Source organism: Esox lucius, chromosome 18 (genome assembly GCF_011004845.1).
Source record: "Esox lucius isolate fEsoLuc1 chromosome 18, fEsoLuc1.pri, whole genome shotgun sequence".
Taxonomy (NCBI): Eukaryota; Metazoa; Chordata; class Actinopteri; order Esociformes; family Esocidae; genus Esox; species Esox lucius.
The window spans coordinates 11,219,704-11,236,333 of record NC_047586.1 but is presented as its reverse complement, the minus strand read 5'-3'; the positions used below and the strand labels follow the sequence as shown (position 1 = coordinate 11,236,333).

Sequence of the window (16,630 nt, the reverse complement as noted above, 5' to 3'; positions counted from 1 at the left end):
CATCTGTTTTTGGGATAAGAAAGGAAAACGTTTCCATTTCAACACTTGTTTCCTTAAAAATACACATAGTTGCATACTTCAGAATTAGATTACATTTACATTAATAGGTATTATTTTCATAAAATATCATTTCTAAAATACAATGGCTTAGCTTTGCCCATAAAACAGTTGGTTACCTGCTCTAAATCAGTCTTAATTGTTTGTAACTGGAGTCTAAATAGTTAACCCGAGGCGAGGCTCACATCACTATTGTGCTCGTGCACAGCGATTTGTATGAGCGTGAACGCGCGCCAAGATAGTCCCATTTCCTTCCCCGGGAGAGAGAACGGAGTGCGATAAGCGACCGAGAGAGGGGAACGCGGAAACAGTTGGAGCGGTCCGCGAGAGAGGTACAACTACCGGTGACAGCGATAAATTCGATCCCTATACACACATATATTGTTAGAATTTTTTGGGCAAGTTGTCGGATCAGAGGCTTTAACAAAATAGTGGACAAGGGGATTTTTCTTCTGTATAGACACTATCTTTTGGATTCAGAATGTCGGGCAGCAGGGAGGAGGAGCGGCGGAAACTAGCCGACATAATTAACCACTGGAACGCCAACCGGCTCGACCTGTTCGAGATCAGCCAACCTACCGAGGTGAGTCCGTGGACCTTCCCAGAGTACAGGCCGCACCCTCCGGGAGGGAGGCGATAATTCCCCACTGGGAAGAAGACGGGGGAAACGCGACGGATTCTCTTGCCTGATAATGCATTATTAAAATGTTGCAACACAACGTTTGATATTATATACCTGTAGAGCAGTATTGAAATTTGCATATGACAAAAATGTATAGAACTCGAAAATCATGCATTTACTTAATCGCAAAACAAACTATCGACCAAACAACCTGTCAACGAGATCATTGGCGCTAGCTAATCTGTTTGAGAGCGAGCAATAGCAACAATAGCTAGAAAGGTGGCTCGAGTCGTTGAAGTAACGTTAACTGCAGCACGCTCCGGTGGTGACAAGTGCATGCAATGCCATGGCGGACGATGTGAATACACTTATTGTTGCAAGACATGGTAAACTTGCTACAATCTGGTATCGGTCAAAATTGGCTATCGTGATACTTAGTAAGCTGGCATCTAACACGCAATCCAATGTTAGCTAGCTACAATATGAAATTCCGAATCCGTAGATAGGGAAACAGTGTATTTTGGGTATGCATGTATTTTAATTGTTACCTAACGTGATAGTATTTATTTCACGTTAGAGGTGAAATACCTCTTGCTGCCATCTCATACTGTATCGCTACATTTCCGTTCAAGGCCATTTGTATTTCAGCACCATGATGATGGATAGCTAGCTAGCTAGCTTTGAAACTAACACTGGTGTCTTTTAGCTAACGTTAGCTGTATTGGTAGCTTGCTATCAGCTAATGGTATCGATAGTGTTGATTTTGGATGATGACGAACCATTTGGTATGACACCGGTCATCTAGTTGCCAGTAGATGACCAGTTTCGATTACCACTTTTCTATGATGAAAGAAATACATATTTGTTAAAATAACCTAGAGTGAAGTGTTAAGCTTTGGACAATATTTAATTTAGTACTGGACAAAGAATGCTGATTTAGCGTACTCTTGCCTGGTATAGCCAAATGTCTAGCAAGGCAAACGTTAATGGTAATCAATGATCCTATAAAAATAGTTGGCTTCGCATATACATTTTGGTGAAATGGATCGTGTTCATGTATTCTTGTATTCTCGTGCTGATAATGCAAGTAAGTTGTTTGCCACCTGCACAGTAAAGTGATTTTAGGCGCGCAGGCAGCCACCCCCACCTCCTTGCTCCGAGTTGCAAGTCAGAGCATTGTGCTTGGAGGTGACGGGGGTCCCCTCTGATCCGATTAATTAGCTTAGGACAGAAGAACAGCAAGACCGATTCAGGATCGTCAACTTTAAACCTAGTTAGCTGTTGCTGCTATGCAATAGGTATTGGTAGTGTTGTGTTGGTGTTCCTCCACCCTGTTATTTACATATGTTATTTTTGCATTTGCTTGAGGATATTTGTGTTGGTTTGGTTAACATGTCTCACAGGCAACATACACCTCCACACTACAGTCTCTGCTTTCCACACACCCACAAGCAAAGGACAATTTCCTGACAAATTTCCTATTTACTTTATTATTTATGGGCTAGTCATACAAATAACAAAGAGATTTAGTTTGTCATTACTTGGATGGAGACACTTCTGTTGCAGAAAATGTTAAGGCATTAAGCAAAAAAGTTGTAATTTCTTCCAATTATCTTGTGTAACATTTATGTTAATGACATGGTTATATAGAAGTTTCCCTTGGATGACTTTTTTTACAGCAGTTTGCCTTGTGCATCGCTTCTCATTAGAGGGGATGCACTTAACAACTAGCTCATTTGGTTTGCATGTAGTTTTAGTTCAAGCATGCTGTTGACTAGAGCAAGAAAAAAACGTATTCCTCCTTCATAGTCATGATAAATGCTATTAAATATTCTGTTTGTTCTTACAGCTGACCAAGTCTCTTTCCTTTGGAGTGCAGCAAATATACCGTCAGTCATAAGGGCTTACGTTTTAAACAAACAAAACCAACTTTTAGCATTGATCCTCATTAACTGCATGGCTTGCGGAGAGGGCGGACTGCAGCTTTTGACAGGCTCAAATCTAGGTCCTGTGTAGCACTGGGTCGTGTCAGAATGTTCTTTCTGTTTGTGAGAAACCATCTCGGTGCCAGTCAGTGTTTCCATTCCACCCCTGTGGAAGCGGGTGATTGGTTTATTGGCGTGAGTGTAATGGGTCTACATTTCGTGTCCTATCACATTCAACCCTCTGGCTGTGCCCACTGTGAGCCTGGAGGAAGTGTGATTGTGTGATGTTGCCACCTGCGAGAAAGCTGGGGATGTTGTAACTATAGGGTGGGATTGGCCAGAAATATAGGTGCTGCCAACCAAAACAAAATCCGGTTGCGCAGCTTGTTTTTGTAATTGGAAAGAGACCTGAGGCCGGAGCAACATTACGTGTTATAAAAACTGAACGTCTGGCGCTTTGATGAATTTTGTGCTGTAGTTCTCTGTTCCTGCGTCAACACTTTCCTTCATAGCTTGTTCTCCATCGTCTTAATTTCTTTGAGTGATCAAAAGTAATTTTCACTTGAGCAATAAGTTTGGATCTTCAAATCGCATCAAATCACTGTATTGAATCGCAATGCAAATGCTTTCTGCATTAAAGTCGTTTTTATCCTATTGAAACATTAGGTAGCTGGAAAATCCTAACCCTATTTCTGCGCCACATCTAACAAGGACAGAGTGACGTCACATGTTAACATACCTGCTTCCGTCGTCCACTGGCAAAAGGCTGGGATGTCAGGTGGTCTCGAGTGTTAAGCGTGTTATTGTTCCGCGTCATCATATGACTGACAACAGGCCTTTCTTCTTCCCCCCCCGGGCATGTGACTTGTCGCTGGCGCACCGTTGCCATGGCAACAACATACCAGTGATGAGCGCAGCACCGGGCTCCTTGCTTTGTGCCCTCTCAGCAAAGTGGACAAAGTCGATCCAGAAAGAGCCTTATGTAGTCATCACTACGGCGTGAATTCACCACAGGCTTTCATGTGAACTGATAAGATTGAGGTTGCGTGAAGGTTTGTGGTTTCATAGAAGGCTGCGTGATATACTTCATTTTGAAGTGTCCAGGATATTGTTGTTCCCCGGGTGGCTTGTAGTTGGTAAAGGAGAATGTGTCAACAAGATAAATTCGCACGGTCTACACACTTCCCACTCTCTGCTTCAGTTTGGCCACAACATAGTCATCACACTAGGCCATTTAGACTGGAGGAAGTTGGAGGAATTGAAATGCTGTGCTTGCACTGAGGTACTATACCTGTGTTTATGTCTGCCGTTACAGTCCGTTTGCATTACAGAGTACCGTTCCACATGGACTCCCTGGTCTGTTTGTATTATGTAGTACCATTCCACATGGACTATCCACGGTCTGTTAGCACTACGCAGTACCATTCCACATGGACTATCCACGGTCTGTTAGCACTACGCAGTACCATTCCACATGGACTATCCATGGTCTTTTAGCATTGCGCATTACCATTCCCTTTGGACTATCCACAGTCTGTTTTTATTACTGAGTACCATTCCACATGGAATATCCATGGTCTGTTAGCACTACGCAGTACCATTCCACATGGACTATCCACGGTCTGTTAGCATTACAGACTACCATTCCACATGGACTATCCACGGTCTGTTAGCATTACAGACTACCATTCCACATGGACTATCTACGGTCTGTTAGCATTACAGAGTACCATTCCACATGGAGTATCCACGGTCTGTTAGCATTACGAAGTACCATTCCACATGGGCTGTCTACAGTGTGTAGTTTTGGTTTCAAGCCCCTGTCACAATAGACAATGAAGCAGAACAACAGCAGATGGGGTCTGCTTGCTTCATAAAATCATGAGATTACATTTATCAAAGCCAATGTGTTATTAGATTTGTCACACACCCATTTTCTTTACACTGTGTCATTTCAGGCTTACCATCTCCATGGAGATTCTTTCCCCTGCATTTAAACTATTTTTACCACACACACACCCCCCTGTGTGGCCACTGTGTACTGTAATTACACCTCACACAGAATAGACACGGTTGCCCGTAAGTCCCAACAGCCATAATTTGTGAGTTTATAATCCAGAAAGTGATAATCTGTGGGAACCTGGGAGTGGGCTGTCTGGGATTAGCACGTCCTCGCTGTGTGCATTTGGCTGAGTCATTGTCTCTGTAACCTGTTGGATGCTGCTGACACCGGCCAACACTTGGCTCCATTTCATTGGGCCAACGTTATCCGCTCAAAGTTTTGGGGCATGCCTTGTTATATTCCATTACCACTACTTGAGTTGTTGTGCATTTCACAATACTAGTAATGGCTGGAATTTTTTTATTGGAGGGGCTGTTGAGGGTGGGCTGGCTCTTCTTTTTTGCCTGTCTCTGTGTGTCTGTCTCTGTTCTTCAGTGTGTACCCTGAGGTAAATGTTATGTAGTCGCACATTGACAACACCCTGTTGTCAAATAACCATGGATTGAAGCGGATGGTAATGTGTTTTGCAGCATTTTGTATAAGCCAGATATTGTGGCAGGGGGGGGGGGGCAGAGGGAGGTGCTAAATTTGGAAGTGGGTTGCTCCATTAATTGCTATATGGAGCAGATTTTTTACTGAAAAGCTTATTTATTACCAGTCAGAGGTAGCAAGCCCGGACAGCCTTCAATATGGCTGCAGGCTAGTTGTGTTGATATGTGGCAGTCCTGGCCATGTGCCCAGGCTAGCCGTGCATGGCCTCCAAATTGCGGGCCTGCGACCGATGAGGCAGGTGTCTAGGTGCTACTGGGGGCTGCCCAGCCGTTTAGTGAAGGAAGTGTCCATACATTCACAGACCTTTTGATGTATTTGTATCTTTCTTGAAAATGCAAGTTAGATTTGTGGAGATGATGTTTTTTTGGAATGGTCCACCTGCGTCTCCTTTTTCTAGAAGACGGTCATCCCTCCCTCCGTCTCCCCTCAATCGCTTTGACTGGTTGACGGAGCCGTAGATGTGTTCCCTGTCAAGGCTCAAGGCTGTCTGTCTGCCCGTTTGTGTGTTTTTATGTGTGTTAGTGTGTGAGCGTGAATGCGTACTGTGTGTACATAGCTGAGAAGGCTCTGTCCGAGTAATGGCTTTGTATTCATTAGGAACTGGGCCAAAGATCATGACCACAGTTTATCACTTACTGGCTTCAAATATAATTATGGCCATATACCCCCTAACCAGCCTGGCTGTTCCAGATCCTGGTCTGCCTGCTGTGCTTGATGCTCAGCTATTATATTGACATTTTAGTCACTCAGCCGAGTGACTGACAGGAGGACAATTTAGTTTTTATCTTGTCTGGTGGGGGATTACAACTAGTGACCTTTTGGTTACAGCTCAAATCACTAACCTGTATTTGAATAGGATAAAATGTAACTCAATGAAACTCAAATGTTGCTCTTTAGCTCTGGGTCTGGACAATGTGTTGGTGTTGACGCCACTGTGAGTTTGTTTTCCTTTCCCAGGCACATTCAGATGAAAGCGTATGCCGGTCTCCGATCCTGTCAGTGTGATGTGGCTCTCTGACACAAGTGTCCCATTGTCTGGCCACAGCACTGTTGTGCAATGGTGGAGGTGCTTCCCGATTCAGCGGAGGACAGAGCCGTGTCTTTCTCTGGCCCTGGAATGTCAGACCCAATTAATCCCCCTGTCACTCCCTGCCCCCTCCCCACTGGCCGATGCTGCCCATTTAGGCCTCTGATTGGCTGTTCGTTCTGTCACTCATGGACCAACTCTGGCGTGTGGGCCTGTGTGACCTCACAAGGCGCTATGGACTGATGACTCGTCTTTTTAGTGTTTATGCTCCCACCTGCCTGTCGGCCCCCATGTTGACGTTCCGCCAGATGATTAGCGATCTGCCATACAACCATTCCCCCTTCTGACTGGAGGAAATGAAATGTTTGCAGGCCCGGGTGTCTGATATCCAGCTTACTGTTGCAGGTCTTCCCATGTGGGGAATGGGAAAAGGAAACACAATCACGTGGTTATCCTTGAGTCGGCTTAGCTGGGGGAAATGCAGGCCTCTCTCGGCAGCCGCTTGTGCTTTTACTAACTGGGAATGTCTCCTTCCGTTCGCACCGCCGTCTCGGGGTGTCTGCCAGAGAGCTTGTGGTTGTCTTTCGCATTTCGGAATGGTGTCTTTTGTGTTTGTCTGGCACGGCCTGTCAGCGGGCGGGGTGCTGTGTCGGCGTGTGGAATGTGTTTTCTCCGGGTTGCACGGTGCTGCGCATGTTTACGGACCGTTTCGGATCCAGTACTGACATCGGAGATGCTTGGACTACCCGAGCTGCCCCCTGGAATGACCCTGTATTGAACCTCCTTTTGGTAGAGGTATGTACCCTGCCAGCACTAGTGTCAGGTGGTCATTGTGAAATTGAGTGATTGTCACATAGAAATCCCTTGTACAGGATTCCCTTATTATGGCTAGGGGCGTAATGTAAAGTTTTAGAGCGATCTGTTCGTTATCAGGGCCAGGTCTCCCACCTGTCCCCATGTTATCCAGAGGGCTTCTGTTGCATTGCGCTGTTGGCATTCCTGCCATTGGTTTAAGCGGTCGTCACCATTTTGTACCGAGCGCCTTAACTTTTCCCTTTAACTGTAAAGAAGACATTTAATCTCAATGGTGTCCTACGATGCGGAATGGAAGGCAGGACGGAAGGAGAGTACAGACAGCAGCATGGCCTCCACCTATCCTTTGCAACCTGCTGAGAGCTTCCAGACCCATCAGGCATCACTGCTGCTGTCTTCCTGGAGTTGTCTCAAGTTTCACTAGATTTACCAGTTCTATTGCCCTGGTTCATACACTAGTACATAGCCTAGCCCACAGCTTTGTTGTGGTACGCATGGACGTTGGTTATTCTTCTGCACCAGGCCGCCATGTTTGCTATATGATGACCAAAGACTGGGGTTCTCATGGTGGTGTGTTGTCTTTGTGCTCCTTCTCTTTCCTGCTTGGCTTTGGGTTTCCTCCTGAATAATGCTCTATTGTATGGTGGTTTGTTTCCTTTGGACCAGTAATGATGCATGTCTGCATCTCAGAACCCTGTTTTTGTAGAATTACCACATCATCCTGTTCCTTTTGTGTGCCTGATGGGGCTTTATGTGCCACTCTGGCTCTCTGGTGGGCCTTCATCCATGACGACTCGCCTCACCCTTAAAATAAATGCATAGTGGCTGGTGGCGTTGAGTCCTAGTAGAGCTTAGATTTTTGAAGAAAAACATTTGCTCTTTGTCAGGTCTGCTTGGCTGGCCCAGGTTATTGGGATCTCTAGTGTTGTGTATACCTCAGGGTGGCCCAGGTTATTGGGAGCTCTACTGTTATATATACCTCAGGCCGGCCCAGGTTATTGGGATCTCTAGTGTTGTATATACCTCAGGGTGGCCCAGGTTATTGGGAGCTCTACTGTTATATATACCTCAGGCCGGCCCAGGTTATTGGGATCTCTAGTGTTGTATATACCTCAGGCCGGCCCAGGTTATTGGGATCTCTACTGTTTTATGTACCTCAGCCCGGCCCAGCAGGACCAGCTTTGTCTCTGAAACGGGAAGCTTCATCTCTGTCAGATTGTTGGACGGGGGTTGGGGTGAGAGCAGGGGTCTGATGAGTCCGCTCTATGTTTGCTTTGAACAGAGAAGATAAGCACAGCCATCCTGTGGGAGGGGCGGGGGTTAAGGGGGTCATGGGGGAATGGGGAGGCTGTGTGTCTCTGTGTCTCGGCTCACACGCGCTGCTGTGAGTACAGGGAACTGGGCAGGAGATAACGCTGGAATGAGACCCCAGGCCTCAGCGGAAAGGCCCCCTCATCCTCTCTCCCCTGGCCCCCCGGGGACCAGCGCTCTCTCCCCACCTTCCCTGCATGCATGTGTGGGGGTGAGTCAGCCCCTGTGGCTGATAAAGGCATGTCCATAGAGAGAGACAGCTCTCTGGCATTCTTTAGACTAGTCAGGTTTGTCTTGTAAATGTTTGATTAGCACGTTGTTGTGCTGCATTTGTAACCAAAAGGTCACAGAGTCAAATAGGGTACTTGATTTGTTAAAAGCAAAATCAATGTTGTGTATATTTTTTTCCAACACTAATATCTTGACAAGTGTGCTCGCTGTACTTTGTTGTTGTTGATTGATGCAGCTTGTTGGCCTTTAGCCAATCAATGCTTGTGATTGCTGGCATTTAGAACTTGTTAAATCCCTTTCCGCCTTATGAATACAGCGTGACAGCACCTGGCCAGCTGTCTTCAATGTGGTACTGCATTCCACCTAGTCATTTAAACGTCCTGATGTTCAAACAACAGTGAGATCCTTTACGTGAGTTTACCAAAAAGTTTTGGTCTTAAAAGAAACCTTCTGGGAGAAATATTGTAACATTTTTAGGATGATTTATTTTTTAGCAGGGTCTTACAGAAGAGTGTTGAGGGGAACAGCAGAGAAATGGCACTCATACCAGCCTTGTTAAATAACGTATTGCTTGTAATTGATCAACTCTTCTGATTACATAGATGCTGTCTTGCCTAAAACCGAGAGAAGCTAATTCTGCTTATTGACAATGCGTTTGCTGTGCGCTTTCTTCTCTTCCAATTCCTCCCGACCTGTTTGCTGCTGTAGACGGTCCTCCTTATTGTACGTTGTTGTTCTGATTTCAATTCCGTCTTTCTCTTAATAAATTGCCACATGGAGGCTCTGGCATTAATTGAGTGTTGGGCAACCACAATAAGCTTCACATGCCAATTCATGTGGAGTCTTATAACATTTTCAATTGTCAATTGGATGGATACTGTCCATTTGTCGCATACTTAACTCATAGCCAGGTGTTGAACTGGTGATTTACCAGTTTTGAAGTTGTGAATATCAGTTGTATCCATCTAGTCTTCCAGCTCAATGTCCCATGTCTATATAAGTCTGTATATTCAAAGGGAAAGTCAGGATACCCTCAGTCTAGATACAATAACTTGAAGGCCTTTCAGCTGTCCTTTCCAAGAGGATCGGTTAGTTGATGTTTGTATTCTTGGTCTGTGTGAATATCGTTTCTTAGGCAAGAATCGCCTCGCCCTGAAATACCAAAAGTTAAACTGAGAACATCTGCTGCTTCTTATATGGGTCCCTTGTGAACATACTTCTCTGCTCTTTATTTTTGTTTAATTTCAGACTTGACCTGACCCTACCTTGATACAGCATGTGCTCTCCGTATGGTGGGGCTGGGCTGGGTGGGGGGATTTGGCAGGCTAACCAGGGTCTGTATTGGTTTCTACACCCTGAGTTTCCCAACCCCGGTAGGCCTCAAGCAGGCGGCTACCACTAACCTGCACGGCCTACAGTTGGGATAAAAATGTGGCCAAGCAAACAATGGCTGTCGGTGGGATGACCGCTGTGGAGAAGGCCTTCCTAAACACAGCTCCACCCTCCTGTTTGTTGATCTTAACTGTCTGAAAAATGCCTTCAAGAGAGAAATTGTTCCCCCTTCACCCAGGCACGTTTTTCCTTTTTCCCTTGTTTGACTTGCTGGTCCCTTTCTAAACAGTGGAACTGGATCATCCCTGGCCAGTTGTCTGAACTGTGCTGCAGGGCTTCACATAAACCTTTTTTTCCAGCCACTTGTCTTTCAGTCAAGTAGCACAGCCTGTCTTAGCTGAAAGCTCAAGTAACTGGCCCCAAAAAAGGTCTCAAACACCAGTAACATGGAGGCCTGTGGAGGTGACTGGTGGCTGGCTGACGTAGGTTGGGCACAGATGTCTGGTCTAGCGTGCGTGCGTGCGTGCGTGCGTGCGTGCGTGCGTGCGTGCGTGTGCTGGGATGTGTGTCTTTATGAGGACACTGGGTGGTACCAGTCTGTGAGTATGCGGTCAACTCCCAGACGTTTCCTCTCCAGCCCACGTGTTTAGTAGTGATGGTGGGCTCCTGTGTGATGTCTGGAGATGACCCCAATGCACACCACACTATGACATAGTCATCTGAGGGAAAATGTCTTCCATGTGAGACCGGCAGGCTGGCTCGCTGTTGTTGGGAGAGGGAGTCGACTGGATTAAAAGCGTTTGGGATGTGCTTTCATAGCTGCGCTCAGTGTGATTTGAAACCTGGGAATGAGTCTGCAAATGATTTAGGTGGGAGGACGGAAGGCAATGATCCATTTGTTAAACCCCAAAACGTCTGTGTTGGAATGATGGGCGTGGTTTCATGGAACAGTTATTCTTAAAAAAATGTTAGGCTTCTTTCATTTTCGGCCTTGAAGTCAACAGGCGTGCGTTCCTAAAGACAAACGTGTAGAAGCACTTAGTAATGACATGATGTAGCTATCAACATTCCTTTACCCTAGCGTAATGTTGGCAATATTCAGGTCAACAGGTGCCATACCTGTGGTCCGATGTTTCCCTTCCACCGAAACCAAAACACTAGCCCATATCCAAGCACCACTGTGACAGGAGAAGTGGGTGGAGTCAGTACACTGTAACATGAGACTTGGGTGGAGTCAGTGGACTGGACAGGATTGTAGCTACACCACACCTAGCTGGGGTTGCTATGGACACCCAGGCCTCAAGCTTGAGAGGGTTTCCAGGTTCATACTGAGAGGCCTTTCATTTGATAGTGATAGGTTGCGGTCAGTCTTGTAGAGCAACACTGTTTCCCAGGCTCCAACGAGCGGATGTTCCTCTGCACTACCACAGTCAACCTTAAAACAAGGAAGTGGACAGTTCCCTGTTGTATAATTCAGTTTACTGTGGCCAGTACTCTGGACAGGCAGCCTACTGCGTGTGCGACCGAGATTTCACAAGTCGTATTAAAATCTGGACCTGGAAGCCATTTTTCCATTGCAACCCACCTAGTCAGGGACTTATTTAGACCTGGGACACCAGGTGGGTGTAATTAATGATGGGGTAGAAGAGAACCAGAGATGAATACCACTGGTCTACACTATTTAGTGAAACTGGCGTGTTGCGCCACCAGGCCTAGCTACCTAGTTTTAGACATTTGAGACCAGCAGAAACAGCCTGACAGTAGTTCATGTAGTTCATGTCTTTGTTGCCGAGTAGCTCGCTTGCTAACAGAGGCCAGGTTAGTGGGTTCTATTCCCCCCGGGCGCCAGTTTGAAATGGTAATGAATACACCTGCTATTTTATGTCGTTCTGGATAAGGGTGTCAGTTGAATAATGTAACATGCTCTTGTTTCCTTTTTGGAAATGTAGTTATAATTGTTTAATTAGATGTGTGGAATCAACCATGGCCCACTGAATGATGTTAAATCTCAGCGATGCCGAGCAGCCCCGGTTATTTAACGCAACCAGACCAATCCTGACTTGTTCTTGTATAAAATGACGTTACTCTCTCTGTCTTATTATCATTGTCGAAATACTGGTTGGTGGTGGGGAAAAAGCAGCAGTAAAAAATGTTTCACAAGTGAAAGTTTCCCTCTGTAATGAAGGTTATTTTTTTGAAAGCACCTTTTGTGTGGTCTGGCGCTAGTCTGTTCAATAGGGGGTTTGTGTGCTCCAGTCTGTCGATGAAGACTGAATAACGTCCAATGGAGAACAATCAGAAGCCTGTGCTGAGACTGGCACCGCCATTCTCAACGCGCTCCATTAAGAGAGACAGGACACTATTTATCAGATAACCTTCACCTCGGCCCCGACAGGCTCCGCCCGGAGCCTCGTCCACTTCATGTTGCTGTTGTAGTCAGGACACCGAATCAGGTAATATTATAGAGGAGTGCACCATGTATGGGGTTTTCCACGGTTGTCTTAACCCTACCCAGCTCTGCTGGATCCGTGACGCCCTCTGGAACGGCTGCTGAATGTTGACCTGCTGTCCACTCAGCCTGGACACGGTCTAACCACGGCTGTATGTCAAGTGTCAGCCAGGCAAACGGCCAGAGCTGAGGGGCCATTTAAAACGCCGGAGCTCCCTAAACGCTCTGCATTTCAACATTGGCAGGCAGACCGGCCTGTCTCCGATCTCTCTGGATTTATGTCTTTACACCCGGGCCACTACTCATCAGTCCCAGTGGCCTTGTGGGAAGACCTCTAAACCAGGAAGCAAATCATCCCTCCTTTTTGTGCGCTGTAAGTACCCTCCGGCTGGCTACGTTATGGCCATTGTAGGTCTATCGCGCTGCCTTGATCTGGCTGTTCATCAAGCCCCTGCCTGGGCATCAGGCAGCCAGACGCGGTTAAACGTTTGCCACAGTTGATTTGTGCTCTTGCCTGGGCTCGGGTGATTCACGATATGCCCGGTGGTTCTCACTCAATCTGTCCCCGTTCCACAGTGTTTCACGTGGATCAGACTGGCCACGTCTCCCACCCTGGGGCATGGCCGATATGGAGATGGTCCGTGTTTTGCCAGTGTCCTTGGGTCATATTCTGAAGGGCCGACTGGATGGGAACTGAGCTGCAGACGGGAGGGTTTGGAACGGCCTGCAGGGTTTACCACAAGAATAGCAGATGAACTTGGAAATGGTGGATGTGGTGATCTGTTTGTGTGTAATGAAAGCTATTAACGACATGTTGTCTAGGTGTGGCATTGTTTTTTTTTAAACACTAATGTTAAAAAGATGAAGTCCACACACTAACTGGAAGCTGCGTGATATCATTTTCTCCTCCAGTTCCTCTGTAGCCTCGCTTGGGTGAGGTGGAAAAATATTTACTTAGAAAGAAGAGTCCTGAGTAGTCCTTCCACGGCCTGAGCTGTTCCCATAAGGTGGTCACGCCTCACAGTGTGTTTAGGGAGGTCAGATGAATAACCCAGAAGTCTGCAGAAATGACGGAACGCAGTTGGAATCCATCACGGACACTGCACCTGGAAAACGGACCTCTTATCAGATGGCTTGTCATCAGCCTCAAAGTGCTTTTTAAAAATACCTCCATCGTGTCTTATCTTAAAGAACCTTCCTCACCGACTAATGATTCTGATGGGGACACTGACTGTGGCAGCCACCTGCTGAGCCATTTTAGTTTGGCCTGTAGGCTCCAGACCCTCCAGTCTCCTTTTAGTTCTGTTCCAGGACGGGGCTTAGTTTCTGCGGGAGGTTCTTTTGAGTCTCCGGCCGTGGAGGTCTTAAACTGACGTCTTAGCAACACCCAGGCTTCTCTACAGAATGCTGTTGGCCTTGACCCTTTTTCCTCCTTCAGAATAATCAATTATGTGTAATGCCCAAATGAGTGCTCTCGAAACCAGGGGAATTTTCTTTTTATCATTTCATAAAGCAGAACGGTCAACAATAATGACTTTGATGTGCACGCAGTAATGTTTTTCTTTTAAGTCTGTAGTCTTTCATCCCTACTGGAATCCATGGAAATCCTTGCTTTGTGCGTTAAGGCTTCTCACAATTGTCTTATACACACCAGTACAGTACACTCATTATTTGTTCTCGTCGTTAACGTGTTACAGCTTTTTTGCTGTTGCAGAATGTCAGTCAGTCCAACTCTGTGGGTCTCTAGCAGTGCATCTACAAACTATCAATAGCTGGATTTGGGGGCTAGCTGGATTTGACGGCGAGGGAAGAGTTACTGCAGGCGCGCGTATCTCAGCTAGCTCCACTCCGAGCACTAGGAAACTATGTTCTTAGAAATATGACATGTAGGGATTTTAAATAAACACCAGCCAAACCTGCCTATCTGGATGTTTACCCTATTTCGCCACACAGATCTACAGATGGGATCAGGAAGAAGCGATGAAAGCTGTTTAGATTGACTTTCTGCTATGACCCTGCAGCTGAAGAGCAGGATGTGACTGGGTGGTGGCCTCTTGTCCCGCTGTGTGTTTTCTCTCTCCATGGCCCTTCAGGGGGCAGTGGTCCAGCACCGGCTGCAGCTGTGAATCTGGCTTTCATTACCGGAGAGGGAGAGCCACTCTGTTTAACTAAAGCACTGCGTTGGGAACTAATGGCAATTTCAGCCGGTGCCGATCTCCGTTTCATAGGACAAACTGATCTTGACTCCGGAGGAAGTCTGTCCACCTCAGACTTCATGGTGCGTGCCGAGTGAGGGGACAGAGGGTAAAGGTTGGAGGTTAAAAAGGTATATAGGAAGTATGGGCTGTAGGAATCTTAACATAAACTGGGTGACTGACTGACTGCTTGGTGTCACTTGTGGCCTTCAGCTTTGCTCTCTTGGCTTTTCACAACGCCTCCCGCCACCACACTTGCTATGGTTACGACGGGTCCTAGTGGATGTCTGACCGCCACAAGCCTGCTATGGTTACGACAGGTCCTAGTGGATGTCTGACTCCACAAGGCTGCTATGGTTACGACAGGTCCTAGTGGATGTCTGACTCCACAAGGCTGCTATGGTTACGACAGGTCCTAGTGGATGTCTGACTCCACAAGGCTGCTATGGTTATGACAGGTCCTAGTAGATGTCTGACGCCACAAGGCTGCTATGGTTACGACAGGTCCTAGTGGATGTCTGACTCCACAAGGCTGCTATGGTTACGACAGGTCCTAGTGGATGTCTGACTCCACAAGGCTGCTATGGTTACGACAGGTCCTAGTAGATGTCTGACGCCACAAGGCTGCTATGGTTACGACAGGTCCTAGTGGATGTCTGACTCCACAAGGCTGCTATGGTTACGACAGGTCCTAGTGGATGTCTGACTCCACAAGGCTGCTATGGTTACGACAGGTCCTAGTGGATGTCTGACTCCACAAGGCTGCTATGGTTATGACAGGTCCTAGTGGATGTCTGACCGCCACAAGCCTGCTATGGTTACGACAGGTCCTAGTGGATGTCTGACCGCCACAAGCCTGCTATGGTTACGACAGGTCCTAGTGGATGTCTGACCGCCACAAGCCTGCTATGGTTACGACAGGTCCTAGTGGATGTCTGACCGCCACAAGCCTGCTATGGTTACGACAGGTCCTAGTGGATGTCTGACTCCACAAGGCGTCCCGAGGTGTTAGTATTTAGCAAGGCTCTTTAAATGGCCGTGCTCTTTAAATCTACATGTCATGTCCAAAATAAGACCTGATGTGTGAAGGCCTTTTTGAGAGGACTTGACAAAGCTATCAGGCCTCCATTCAAGCTCATTATCTGTGCCTGGGCTTTGTGTAGGAGGGAAGGCATTCAGGACACCTGGGGTGTATTCTGGATTGGTTGTCTGTATGAGCTGATAGTGGGCAGTGACGTAGGTGCTTTCTGTGGAACGTGTTGCTAGGTCTGCTCTTCTCAGACTGATAAGAGCTGCCCTCAGAGGTCCCAACCCCTCTTCTGTCTTGGGTTTGTAGTGGTAGCCTTATTTTCCCCAGACCGGCAGTGATAAGTGTCTCCAAGCAGCCTGGATGCTTTGCTATAGCAAACGTATTCTTTATTTGTTATTGGTTTTAACTGCATTTAGAGATCACCTGAATCTGGTGCCACCTTGCCAGGCGGCGCAAATGTTTGATTCGAAATGCTTGGGCTTTTAGTTGTCACTGACTGGCTTTGTTTTTCAGCAGCACCTCAGAGTTGCGCTAGCTCAGATATGAAAGAGAAGACCTATCCTGACACATGGTCTTCCATGCTGTTGAGGCAACCCGTGTGTTGTCACCCACCTCTTCTCTCTCACTGACACTGTGGGTCTAGAAGTGTTCAGAGAAGTGAAAGAAGTAGATAATAATTTTTAAATTGAGTTGGTATTAGAACAACCATGGGTTCAAATGTCAACCCCTGATCTGCTTTTAGCATTGAATAGCCTTTGGGTAGACACCTAGATTCAGATGAGGGCGGTATATCACAGTGGTTGGTAAGGCAGCTGTGTTCCAGGTAATTAGGAGGCAGTATTTGTACGCTCCATGTCTTTTTTTGTGTGGAAATGACTGTGAATAGATGACATTTGGCTTTCTTCCAGTTGGTTGCAGTGTGTATTTATGTTTGCCATAAAAATGCTAGAGAGATTTGTTACCACTTAAGTTACAAAAAGCTTGAGTGGCTAAAAAACAAATGTCTTATCAGTTGCCCATCTCTGGCCTTAACCAGCATGCAGTTTGTTCCAGAGGTGTTGGTTCTGCACAGTGTCCCTGAGCT

At 46.6% G+C, this 16,630-nt stretch overlaps 1 protein-coding gene across 22 annotated transcripts in view; it reads left to right on the top strand.

Annotated features, from left to right (window-relative positions):
* The first annotated feature begins 244 nt into the window (after positions 1-244).
* Positions 245-16,630, top strand: part of afdna (afadin, adherens junction formation factor a) — an 87,668-nt gene continuing 71,282 nt past the window's right edge. For 9 of the 22 annotated variants that reach the window (XM_013138590.4, XM_013138575.4, XM_013138580.4 and 6 more), the window contains exon 1: positions 246-640. In XM_013138590.4, the coding sequence (XP_012994044.2) occupies positions 539-640 (102 nt within the window). In that variant the 5' untranslated portion in view covers positions 246-538. Of the gene's footprint in view, positions 641-12,503; positions 12,695-16,630 lie in introns of those variants that run through there. The other 13 variants (XM_013138586.4, XM_013138587.4, XM_029114594.2 and 10 more) reach the window with 6 other exon arrangements.